Source organism: Aplysia californica, unplaced genomic scaffold, assembly GCF_000002075.1.
Source record: "Aplysia californica isolate F4 #8 unplaced genomic scaffold, AplCal3.0 scaffold00981, whole genome shotgun sequence".
Classification (NCBI taxonomy): Eukaryota; Metazoa; Mollusca; class Gastropoda; order Aplysiida; family Aplysiidae; genus Aplysia; species Aplysia californica.
Genome location: NW_004798251.1, coordinates 73,044 through 86,441, shown reverse-complemented (window position 1 = coordinate 86,441; position 13,398 = coordinate 73,044). Strand labels below are relative to the sequence as shown.

Sequence of the window (13,398 nt, the reverse complement as noted above, 5' to 3'; positions counted from 1 at the left end):
CACACACACACACACACACACACACAAACACACACACACACACACATACACACACACACACACTCACAGAGACGTGTGTGTGCGCGCTCATGTGCCCTCACACCTCAGCTCTGTGACCCTGCCTTCTTTTCATTGACGTAAGAAGGATAACTGCTTTGACGTTTTATCAAATGCAAAGTTCTCCTTTGGTTTCTTATAATTTGAGCAGTCAGTAGAACTACTGGGTGTCCCAAAATAGAGGATTCATTTTAAGAACAATAACTCGGTCATCTTTGAACCAATTTCAACAAAACTTCGGAAATATTAATTTCAACCAGGTTTACGTCACATTTATCAATATAAAGAAAACAACTGATGTGTTCAAAAAATATCTCGAACACCACAATTGATTTCTTTAATTTTACAAAACTTGATGCGCCCCTGGTTGAACTCAATTTGCTCGTTGAAATTGTGCAGAGATAATCGAGTTATTGCCCTTTAAGTCGGTCATTTTGCGAGACACCCTGATCTATACCTGTGTATAAAGATTTGTTGAGGGTGGTTGGCGGGTGCTCTGGTGTGGTTTGCTCCTTCTTTCCTATCAAATATGTATCATCTTTATCTCCCCTTCTCCTTTTTTATGTTTGTTACTCTCTTGTAACACCTCTAATCTTCTGGCACTCATATGACCTAATGCAGTTGCGCGTGCCGTAAAACCTCAACTAAAAACTAAAAGATTTGTTGCCGTTCTTTCCTCTTCCTTCTATTATTGTACCTTGTAATTTTCATAATATGGAGGACCACTAAAGGATGTGTTATCGTATATTTTCTCAAGGGTTTTTTTTTTTTCTAATGAATTCTTACTTTATCTTATTTTATCGTGGAGTACTCTTTCTTTTTTCGATGAATAAAGGTACAACTAAATACTTACTTATTATTGTGTGAGAAATGAATACTGTCTGGTGTTGTTCCGTTTTGTTTTAAATATATATCGAGTCTGGGCTAAATTAAACACTGATACACCTATTGATTATTCACGGTTGTATATCCCACAGAAGCTGTGTTGGTAACAACACTGCGGGCAGTTGGTGTGGGTGGTTGGTGGGTACTCGGTCTGATGTGTTTTGCTCTTTATTTCCTATCAAACATCTATCTTCCTCATGTCCCCTTCTTTTTTTGTGTGTTTGTTACTGTTTTGTAACACCTTAAATCCGGGTAGCGACCGAATATTTTTTCGCTAAAATTATCTCCTTTCACCTCCTTTCCTGCTCTCTAGCAATGCTCTGTCGTCAGTTTCGTTTCCACTTTCTGCCTCCGCCTCCTCACCTCCTTTGTCCCCTCCTCTGGACTCCTGACTCTTTCTGCAGCCTATCTACTGCTACTCCTTAGATCCTTATCACTGCTGTCTTTCAATCACACCCCTGATCTTCTTGTAGGAAAGATCTACACCTAGCCTTCTCAGACAAAGGTGAAAAATCTCGGAGGTCCCGAGTACAAGTTGCGCACGCTAGAGATCCCTGGGTGGTTTAAAATCGATAAGAGTAAACTTCGGCCGCCACTCGGGCAAAATTTAAAATTTCCTACCAACTGAAAAATGCTTAATGTGTCCCGCGCGCTCATATGACCTTATGCAGTTGCGAGCGTCGTAAAATACTTATCTAAAAAAATGTTTGGCACTTATATGATCTAACTGTGTTGCAAGTGCCGTAAACCGCTTACTAGAATAAGAAAAAGAATAAGGACGGTTGGTAGGCGCTCTGGTGCGTTTTGTTTCTTCCACTATTTACTGTCATCCTTTGGTACTCTCCTTTCTGATGTAGTATGTCACTTTCACAGATATAAAACGGAGAATTGAAATGGCTCGGACTAGTTTCAATAAAAGGAGCCCAATCCTGAAAAAGTGAAACATCTCAAAGACTACCAAAATGAAAGTTCTGAAATGCTATGTATGGTCAAACCTTGTATATGGCTTTGAATGCTGGGACAATCACTAAAGACAGTGAAAATAAAGCAAAAGCAACAGAAATGTGGTCTCTTAGGAGACTGCTGAGAATATCGTGGAAGGAAAAGAAATCGAATGAGGTAGTACTTGATGAAGCCAAGGAGCGGCGCTCACTGTTAAAAACAATCAGGAAACGACAATTGAAGTTTTTGGGACACCGGAATTTACATAAAGGTCTTGAACATCTAGCTCTCACTGGCAAAATTGACGGCTAGCGAGGCAGGTGCAAGCCCAGAGCTTAAGGAACTTAAACGCTCGCAACTTCATTATGTCATAAGCTGTTAGATCTTACCTACCCTAAGATTCCGGGGTGTGGCTGAAAGACAGCAGTAAGAAGGGACCAATGAGTAGCAGTAGAAAAGTGGCAGAAGCAGTTGAGGGCCCAGAGGAGGGAGCAAAGGGGATCAGGGTGGGCGGTGGGGACAGAAAGTTGAGACGAAGGCAGAAGACAGAACATGGTTAGATATGGAAAGGAGGTGAAAGGAGACAAATTTAGAGGTGAAAATTTTCCGTCGCTGCCAGGTTTCGAAACAAGGACCTATTGAATGAGAGAACATCGAACCTCCAGACCACAAGAGCTCACGATGGTGATAGTTGTGCTACCGAGAGACAGAGAAAGAGAGAGATAAACAAACACACACACACACACACACACAGTACACACACACACACACACACACACACACACACACACACACACACACACACACACACACACACACACACAGTACACACGCACAAACAGCAAAAGAGAGACAGACAGACAGACAGACAGACAGACAGACAGACAGACAGACAGACAGACAGACAAAGGGAGAGAGAGAGGGGGGGGCAGAGAGAGAGAGAGAGACAGAGATAGAGACAGGCAGAGAGACAGTGAGAGAGAGAGAGAAAGAAAGATAGAGAGAGAAAGATAGAGAAAGATAGAGAAAGACAGGAAGATAGAAAGACAGAGAGAGAAAGACACATAGAGAAAGATAAAGAAAGACAGAAGGAGAAAGCAGCGGAGAATAGGCTGGAGGGACGGAGAGTTCACAGGTAATAATAAATGGAATACTTGGATAAAGGCTCCAGGTTCCATAAATCTTTGTAATGTATTCTCTCAAAAGCTATTTCCTCAGTCATTTCCCTTCATCCCCAGCCCTTGCCCCATCTCATTAACCGATCGTTTGGCCTAAAAGGTTTTTTTAATAACACAACATCACCTCACAAGTAAAGTGTATAAGACTTAAAAGAAAAAAAAACACTGTTGATTCTGAAGGCAGAACACTCAGTCACAATACTAGAGGAGTCCTCTTTAGAGAGAGAGAGAGAGAGTGAGAGAGAGAGAGAGAGAGAGAGAGAGAGAGAGAGAGAAAGAGAGAGAGAGAGAGAGAAAGAGAGAGAGAGAGAGAGAGAGAGAGAGAGAGAGAGAGAGAGAGAGAGAGAGAGAGAGAGAGAGAGAGAGAGAGGATACCGGGTTCAAAACCTGACAGCAACGAAACATCTTCTTCTCTAAAATTTTAAAATTTTCTCCATTTTCACCTTCGTCTCCACGTTCTGCCCTCACCCCCCCCCCCCCCCCCCCAACATCTTTGCCCCCTCCTCCGGGCTCCTGACTCTTTCTGCAGCCTTTTTACTGCTACTCCTTGGCTCCTACTTACTTCTATCTTACTGCCATACCCCAGATCTTATGGTAGAAAATATCTAACACCTAGCCTTCTCGAATAAGGGCAAAACTTCTCGGAAGTCCCGTGTGCAAGTTGCGCACGTTAAAGGTCCCTTGGTGCTCCAAACTCGATAAGAGAAGACTTCGGCCGCCACCCGAGCAAAATTCAAAACTAATTCCTACCATTTTTAAAATATCTAATGCGTTATGCGGTCTCATTTGACCTTATGCAGTTGCGAGCACCGTAAAACACTTACCAAAAAAAACCCAAAAAAATAAACGACATTGCATGAAGACTGATCAGGTCGATGCTTGTTGTAAAAGCATGTTGACAGCACCTCTTTCTCCTCTTTCGGTTTCCTTGCTCAAACGTCTGACCCACTTATATGCAGTGCAGAATCTAGATCTTGGTCCATGTAAACATGTTTTAAGTCTTTTATGGATGACATTGGTGTTTTCTCCACGAAAGCAAAATCATTACATGCGAGATGAAGTGACCCCATAAAACCCTTAACATCGCAAGACAAGACATGCAGATATATGAGAAGTAAGAGCAGCTATTGGCACTAAAGTCCTGTCTGAATTTCATAGACAAACAGAGAATAATATAATGGTTTGGCATCCGGTTACATATGTCACCTGGCCAGCCAGCCTCGAGAGCCTACAACACCAAGTACTCAGGCTATAAAGGAAGAGGAAGGCCTCGCTAAAGGTAGGATTGATGGGTATCGACGAAACCACGATAAATCATAATATCTCAATTGAAAGAGCTGCGTCTCCCCTCGACACTTAACCGCAACAGAGTATGAAAAGTAAAACTAATTGATGGTTTCTCCTCGCAAGCAAATCTTTTAGGGTCGTTACTGGCAGTTTCTCTATGAAAACAAGAATTTCAACCACAGATCTTTGTTGCTGATAGACTTCCGAAGACGGAACCATTGTGAAGTAGTGATAGTCACATAAAATTTTGGGCAAAATTGACGGTGCAAAAGAGCAAACAATTAGCATTAATATTACTATTACTTTTTTAACCCTTTCTTGGGTATGTGTTATGAAATAGACGCGTAAAAGTGTGATAAAAGATCAGGTCAAATAGGGAGTGGATAGTCAATAGATTAAATTATAACAAGGTTGAAATAATGACTAACAAACAATAATATCCCTATTGTTATCTTTTGACAAATCAAAGGCCACGCACATTGCAATTGAAGCGAGCCAGGGAATCTGTTTGTGTGGGTGTGTGTGTGTGGAAGGGGGGGGGTAAAAACATATCTTTTTCAAGGCGATTAAGGGGGCCGGGAAAGGTGTGTGAGGGTGTGTGTGTGTGTGTGTGTGTGTGTGTATGTGTGTGTGTGTGTGTATGTGTGTGTGTGTCTGCGTGTGTGTGTATTTGTGGTTGTGTGTTTGTGTGTGTGTTTGTGCGTGTGTCTGTTCTTGCGTGCGCTGGTGTGGGAGTGGAGAGGGTGGGGTTAAGCCAGATATCTTTTTCAAGGCGATTAAAGGGGACGCTGTGTGTCTGTCTGTCTATGTGTGTGTGTGGTTTGGAGAGGGGGGAGAAGTAGCCGTGATATCGTTCTCAAACGTAATACATTGATACTGGAGCTTTAATTGTATTCACCTGAGCTGATCAAACTTAATATTGTTATTGGTTTCATGGTCGTTATCGGTAGATTTAGTCGTTGGCTAATAATTGATCATACTGATAATAATGGTTATAATAATGATAACAATGACAACAACAACAACAACAACAACAACATAATAATAATAATAATAATAATAATAATAATAATAATAATAATAACACCGGTGTTAACATTCACTGAATGATTCAGGACAACAAGAACTGGATAGCTGTTGGGCGGTGGGGATTGGAAGGCGGATAGAGGGGGGGAGGGGGGTCTCGGCAAAGAATTAAATAACTTTTATGCCCAAAAAAATCGTGAAGCTAAGGTCATAGAGCATTTTTTTTTCATCAAAAAGTATAATCTGATAACAATTTTAGAGATTAACGGGCACTACAATTACAAGAAATCGTTGTCATGAGTGTTATTTTTCACAAAAAATAATGCCCTCCCCCCTTGCGAAATTCTTTACAGATTACAAGCTCTGAATCTACATCTGGCTTTCAATTGGTTACCTTAGAATTATCAAGTTCATTTCCTCACTCATTTTACCTTGCGAAACCCAACCCCTTCAGTAATTGAAATCCTGCACATATCCACATGTATGGCATCCCATGAGGTTTGTTTGTATGTTTGTTTGTTTGTTTGTTTGTTTGTTTGTTTGTTTGTTTGTTTGTTTGTTCTTTTTAATCAGCCTTCATATGATGACGGCTTACGTTTTTAAATACTGTGCAGTGCCGTGCCAGTGATGTAGGTTATGGTTGCTATGCTATTGTGTAGGTAGGTAGTCTTTCGTTGCCGAAGATAACGATGAACTCCTGCAGCCCATCTGTGGACGCGAATGTGTCTGTGCAATCTGATTTTGGATGTACAATGTCTGTCACAGTGGGGACACTAGAGTGTTGTGATTGGGGTGGTTGGATTATGTCTCTTCTCTTTTCTGATAGTCAGCTTCTCCCTGTAGTTGGTATCACTGTTTCTGCTGGCAAGATACACTGCCCTGTGCCAAGCGTTCCTTTCGGTATCGGTTCTTCAGAGTTCTTTGGGGGTAACCTGTGCAAACTGGAGGTTTGAATTCGTCGTGCCTTTGAAACGCTTTTTTGCCCTCCCGAGGTTTCTTTTGGCCTTTTTCGAGTTCGCCGTAGAGCAATTGTTTGGACATTCGGTGTCTTCCATGCGGATGACATGGCCGACCCATCTGAGTTGGGCCTGTAGAATGAACATGTGCGTGACTTTGTTTACAGTGGAGTTGTAGTTGCTCAATGGCAGTCCCACTCTCTCGGCCTAGGAAGCCTTTACCCAGTGGCACGGTAACCGTTACGTCTGGAGACTGCTAAATGCATCGTCCCATGGGAAGACGAAAATGTAAAGGAAAATAGGGGCTATTCGTATTTAGTGTGGTAATAACTAGCAAACAGTGTTTTCATGAAAGTGACATTAGGAGGACTCTCGTGGTCGAGAGATTACGGTGTTCGCCTCTCATCCAGTTGGTCCAGAGTTCGAATCTGGATAGCGACTTAAAATTTTCTTTTCAAAATATCTTCTCTTTTCACCTCCTTTTCCTGCTTTCTCACAATGTTTTGTCATCTGCTTTCGTCTCCACTTTCTGCCCCCACCACACCCTCTTTGCCCCTTCCTCTGGGCTCCTGACTCTTTCTGCAGCCGTTCCTCTACTATTCCTTGGCTTCTTCTTATTAATAATAATAATAATAATAATAATAATAATAATAATAATAGATAGCATTTGTATAGCGCATATCCCCGCCCAACAGCAGGCTCTATGCGCTTTACACTATATTATTACCCCAGCAGACAATAGAACACTCCGAAACATTCTCAGCTTCCCGGGAAGCATACAGTGCAAGCAGCTGATTAAGCGCTCAAACACTAACAAACTGACAAGATCTTTCGCTCTCTATAGCCGGGTACCCATTCCCACCTGGGTGAAGTGGGGAAAATTCGTGTAAAGTGCCTTTCCCAAGGACACAACGTTGGGTCCCTGACGGGATTCGAACCCACGACCTTACGGTTCCGAGTCCGAGAGCCTAACCACTAGGCCACCGACGCCGCTGTCTTTCAGCCACCTCCTTGATCTGTTAGTAGGTAAGATCTAACATCTAGCCTTCTCGGATAAGGGCGAAAAATCTGGATATACATATATTATATATTATGCTACCAGGTTTTTTTGTTCGATGCTTTGGTTCCTTCTTTGGGTGCTGTTTTAATGACTTGAATTATTTCAAATACATAGACTTTAAATGAAAAGCAACACCAAAACATTCCATACAAAATTTTAAACATAATGAAATCTTTTATTGAAAGAAAATCTGCCGATACAACTGCGTACTTCTTCAAATTTCACCCATCAAGTTGAAACAGCTAGTCAGGGGCGGCAGTAAAGGACAGAACCGCCTGGGCAGTGAAAAGGAAACCCTTGCCCGAAAATTCAAAACAAAATACCTAATCGATTTTTTTTAAATCCTAACATTTAACAAAAATATCACATGGCATGACATCGTAAATACGTAAGTATGCAACATAGATTTAAATGCATATCTGTTTGTGAATATCAGAGATGTGAACCTTGGAGGTATCGACCGGTCAGTAAAGGAAAAACATGCCAGGGAGTTCAGCTCTGGACAATGGCACATAGAGTAACTAAAGAATAATACCCCCACCACTCTCTTTCTCTCTCTCTCTCTCTCTCTCTCTCTCTCTCTCTCTCTCTCTCTCACTCGCTCACTCACTCACTCTCACTCTTCCCTCTCTCTTTTTCTTTTATTCTTTTCTTCTCTTTATCAATCTGTCTATCTTTCCGCGTCCCCTTTGACACATCACTTAAAGGAAGCTGTTATTGCTGCTGACCCGTACCTCTTCACCTTTGTTTACCATCCTCAATTAACACTCCCCTTCCTCTCTGTATTTTTCAGGATCTTTTCATATCTTAATCGAGATTCTCTTCCCATACAAATGCATTAAACATACACACCAACATCAATACATAAAGAATTAAAAACTTTGACAGGACGTAAGAAAATACATTGATTGCAAAGTCCAAAAACAAACAGTATCCTTCAGATTCCCGAGCAAGAGATGAATAAAACGTGTGGCAGTTTATTACAAAGTACGAAGTATGTGCACATCGCCCGGTGCGCAAACTGAACTTACAGCTCTTTTGTTTTCTTTAATAATAAAAAAAAAACCTAAGACGCCCCTTGAATTACAAAGTTCTATCTGCTAAGTACCTAGATTCTAGTTTCGAGAAATTTGAAGATAAAAATGTTCAGTTTCAATAAAGGTCAAGCTTTTTCAAATGCAATTCTTGAATATCTTGATAACGACTCCGAATAGTTTTACCATTTTGATTTGATAGAGCAGATAGAACATAATTTAGTTTCTGATCCCATGGTGTTAGTAACTCAAAACGGCCAAAATGTTACATAGAACTTTGTAATTCTAAGGTCGCGAAATGTCTAGCAAGGTGTTCGTCTATTTCAAAATTTGACATCAGCATAAGAGTAATTAATGATAACGGTGGTATAGTGATATAATATTTCTGAACTGCACACTTGTCAGATAGTTATCCGAAAACAAAGTGACTAACAAGCTATAGGCCCATGGGTATAGAACTGAGAGTGAAGATACGGACTATTAGCATAACATTTTACTATGTTAAACTGATACGGCCTTTCATAGGTAATTCCGGACTAAGTCGGGAATGATACAATATAATTAATACAATGTGTGAAAACGAGATTCCATACTTTTATTCCTGATAAGACCCGGCATACACTAGCAAAATTTCCACTCGTCTCGCGTCAACTAAGTATGACGTCACTTAGCAATGAAAAGAAACAAGCGGGCAAAAGTGCCTCATTTGCATACTCGGCGCTGTGCGATAAGCGGGAATTTTCCGTGTGTGCGCGGGGTCTTACAGAGACTCCCATTTTGAGGGGGGGGGGGATCTGCACACTTGCCCTTCTCCTGTCTAGATCCTGCAGCCGTCAGACAGGGCCAAGTAGCAAAATATTATTGCAAAAACATTAACAGTTACAATAAATGGTTTATAAGTAAATTGCACATGGATTCTAGAATGGGGAAAATCAAATTTATTATGAGGAAAAAAAACATATTGTTGCAATCAACCGTAAAAATGAAACAATTCGGTTTCAATGAGAATTCGGTCTCCCTCATCCAGCAACCATCAGGCATAAATTGTGTTTTCTTTTCTTTACAAACCGCTCTTTGAAGATACACAATTAAAGGCAAAGCGCAACGAGGAAGTTTTGGCTCATTAAGAAGAGCATTCTTCTCATTTAACACCGCTTGAGAACGAACTGTCAGTATGTTAGGGCACATTTAAAAATGCAGGGTAACCTCTTTATTCATACAGATTCCAAGATAGGTAGCAACATGGGAGGCATTCTATGAAAAATACAAATTCCTATTTCTGATTGTGTATTATGGTTCCAAAAGTGCCACAAGGTAGTCTTTGGTTTACTGTTGATCGAGCACATGTGTCTACTACATCTATAAATCAGTTAGTTTACTAAATCCTCCTCTGTAGTCCAATAGTTGCCTATTACAAAATATGGGAATGGGACGTTTGTGGTTGGAAAACTGTTACAGTTACAACAGCTGTTTGGGAGACATTTATCAGCTTCATGCATACCTCGGTTCAAATGCATATTATATTGCTTTTGATTATAAGAATGTGTTCAGTCGTATTTTTAAAATAACTTTGTAGAACTGCAAGACATTTTTGATCGATTGTTTGCTTGTTTCTTGTTGTTTTGTTTTGAGTGGGTTATTTTGTGGTTTTTTGTGGCTTTTTTTTCTATTGTTGTGTGATTACAAGGGATAAAGTGTATTAGTCATAAGCAGAAATATTGAGAACTACTGTCTTCCTATTTATCACGTTTTCAAGTGCACCAACGCTGTTTATTTCTCAGACGTACTGTTTTAAACGTGCCACCGACATGTAAATACAGGCTCCTTCTGATAGAAATAGCATAGGCGTACAAATCAGAGCAAGTCGAAAAAGATCATCAAACACAATGATGTAAATGGAAAACTGCAGTCAATGCGAAACATTCTAAGCTAAAAGGAACAAAACAGTAGTGCTTGATTTGTTTGTCCTTTCATGAATTTCAAAGAGTTTCGTATAATGAGGGGGGGGGGAGCAGGGGAGCAGAGGGGAAGGGGGGGATGGGGGTTCCAGGACTTCCCATCACAATTGAGATTACCTTTCAGAGATTAAAGAATATCCCCGCTTGTCCCACATATCACAACGCTTGTCTTGCGCTGTGTCGGAAAGATTAATACCCCCGTGACTTCGAAAGTGAAGCTGGCGGAACGTGCCTCCGGAGTCTTTCAACCTTGGCCAGAAAAGAAGAGAAGAGGCATTCTCTCCCTTCTCCTCTACAGCTCCCTTTCCAGAAGACAAGCCATTGGGGTTTCCGTATTTAATAAAGTTGGCGTAATAGTCTATAATATAATTACTCAGCCGGATCTTTTCTGCTGTGATGTTCATATTGAAATAGGCAAACGTTTGAAACACGAACATAATCTCGACACCATGGCATGCCCTGTGCGAGCACGCAGCCAGACTCCCCAGCAGATTAAAATCGGCAGGTTTCTCCCACATGTACGCCCACTGATCATTCCAACCCCCGTCAAAAATTTGATTCATTACAAGCCGTCGCGGGCAACGGAAGATAAAATCGCTTAATATATCAGCGTAGGACTCTCGGGCGTCTGTTTTGTCCTTGTTTGGGTAGAACTTTGCCAGATTCTTTATGTCATCTTTTTGTTTGAAAATTACGGATAGTTCGATGGGGTAGACAATGGGTAAAACTCTACTCTTGATGTATAGTCGAACAAACAACATTCCTTCCTCTGATGTCACTCCGTATATGGTTGGAATAGAACGATCCTCCTTACTGTAGCGTTCCAGAGCTTCGAATGGCTGGTAATGCACCACGATGCCATCGATAACGGGTGCCCAGGGCTCGGCTCTATCGTAGATAGTTTCACCAATCTCTTTGAACTTCTCTTGAGCTTTTACAATTTTCTCGACTTTGGTTCTGCGAAGACAGGCCATGTCTACGTCTTTGAATTTAGTCAAACAGTTTAGTTCTTTGGCTAGTCCCACAGCCATCACGTCCCTCGCCTCTTTTGTTGTTTTGTAGGTCAGAAAGGCTGGTGGGCTTTCTATGATGGCGTGCTTGTAGTAGCCCTTGGTCTCCGCAGTCAGTAGGTGGATCAAGACAGACTGAGCTCCAGCGCTCTGTCCGGACAAAGTTATCTGAAAAATGGAAAGAAAACAGCGTCTGGGTTTGAGAGAAGTATATTATTATATCTTTTTATTATTGGTGACATAAAGGTTATCCACACAAACGAAAATATTTAGGCAGAATAGAAAGAAAGCTCCTTCTCTCTCTCTCTCTCTCTCTCTCTCTCTCTCTCTCTCTCTCTCTCTCTCTCCCTCTCTCTTTCTTTCTTTCTTTCCCTCTCTCTCCCTCCCTCACCCACTAACTTACTTTCTCTCTCTCTCACTCTCCCTCTCACTCTCTCTCTCACTCTCTCTCTTACTCCCACTCCCACTCTCTCTCCCTCTTTTTCTCCCTCTCTCTCTCCCTCTCTCTCTCCCTCTATCTCTCTCACTCTCTCTCACTCTCTCACTCTCTCTCACTCTCTCACTCTCTCTCTATCACACACTCTCCCTCTCTCTTTCTCTCTCTCTCTCTCTCTCTCTCTCTCTCTCTCTCTCTCTCTCTTTTATTCAAACACATACCCTTTTCACAGTTTCTCTTAATTTTCACCTTAATTTTCGTCTTTTCTTTACTTTGTCAGGTTTACAAATAACCTCAAAATTTTGTATCTAATTTTGGGTTCTCCTTTTTCGCATTCATTTTTCAATGTCCAACCTTTTCATACGATACATATTTTTTCTCCGATAGTTCCCAACAGTTTTATAGGCCTGAATTGTCTACTCCAGATGTTATAGGCTTGTGAGATTCGCGAAAAACACTTAAATTTCTTTGTCAGGCGTCGGTAGTCTATAGTGCGGTCAAAAATGCGTGGCGCAACTTATTGTCAAATATCTGCTCAACTATCGAACACAAATTCTCCAACTTTTGCACAATGACTTGTATCAATTTGTATTAACAGATCCTTAATATTTTTGTTTACATCTGTTTGGTCCCTTCTAGAAAATTCGTTAATAAATACTAATAGAAAATCCCAGTGGGTGGTTTCTACAGATTTTAAAAGATTTACAGTTCGGACAATATCGCTTTTAAAAGCACGCTCGTCATTTCTAGTGGGGAAAAAAGTGTTCACTATAAAAATTATTTCTTGTAACTAGTTTTGCCACTAAAAAGTACCCTTGGTGAGCTATGACGTAGGCCAAATGAGTATGGAAAATGTGTGCGAGAAGCAGGAAGTGCTGTGAACAATTCCAATTTCCTCCTGAACGAGAGTTGTAGTATCTTAAAAAAATTAGTGAAGAATAGTTATTTGATGTAGCCACAGGTTGTTGTTGTTTTTTTTAACGAATAAGTTAAGACAAATTGATACAAACCGCTGTGCAAAGTACGAGTGACATTGATTCACCGATTAAAAAGATATTTGAGGACAAGTTGCGCTACGAACTTCTGACTGCACTATAGTGGTTAGGCTACCGGACTTGTAATCAGGGGGCTGCTGGTGTGGGGGTTTGCGACTCTGGCCCAAGGTTGTGTCATTGAGAATGTTCGTCCCTTCACCCCAGTGGGAATGAGTACCCGGACACAGACAGCGAAAGACCTTGTCAGTATGTTAGTGTTTTAGCGCATATAAAAATGACAGCTTTCACAGTATGCTTCCCAAGAAGTAGAGATTGTTTCAGAATGCTATCTAGGATGATGATACAAAAGCAGATCGTTAAGCGCAAAGAGCTTGCTGTACCGCTGGAATTTGTGCTGTAAAAATTTGAATGCTGTATACCATAATTATTTACTTTTTACTTAATTACAATTATCACTATTATTTTTATTGTTATTATTGTTATTGTGATTGTTGATATAATTATAAAAATAATTATCAAAATTCTTCTTCTTCTTCTTCTTCTTCTTCTTCTTCTTCTTCTTCTTCTTCTTCTT

The 13,398-nt window shown here is 40.8% G+C and overlaps 1 protein-coding gene across 1 annotated transcript in view; it reads right to left on the bottom strand.

Annotated features, from left to right (window-relative positions):
• Window positions 1-10,083: 10,083 nt before the first annotated feature.
• LOC101847775 (crystal protein) overlaps window positions 10,084-13,398 on the bottom strand; it is a gene marked incomplete in the record, with an annotated part of 38,091 nt that continues 34,776 nt past the window's right edge. Inside the window, 1 exon segment of the mRNA XM_013089557.2 lies at window positions 10,084-11,561. Within this exon segment, the coding sequence (XP_012945011.1) occupies window positions 10,497-11,561 (1,065 nt within the window).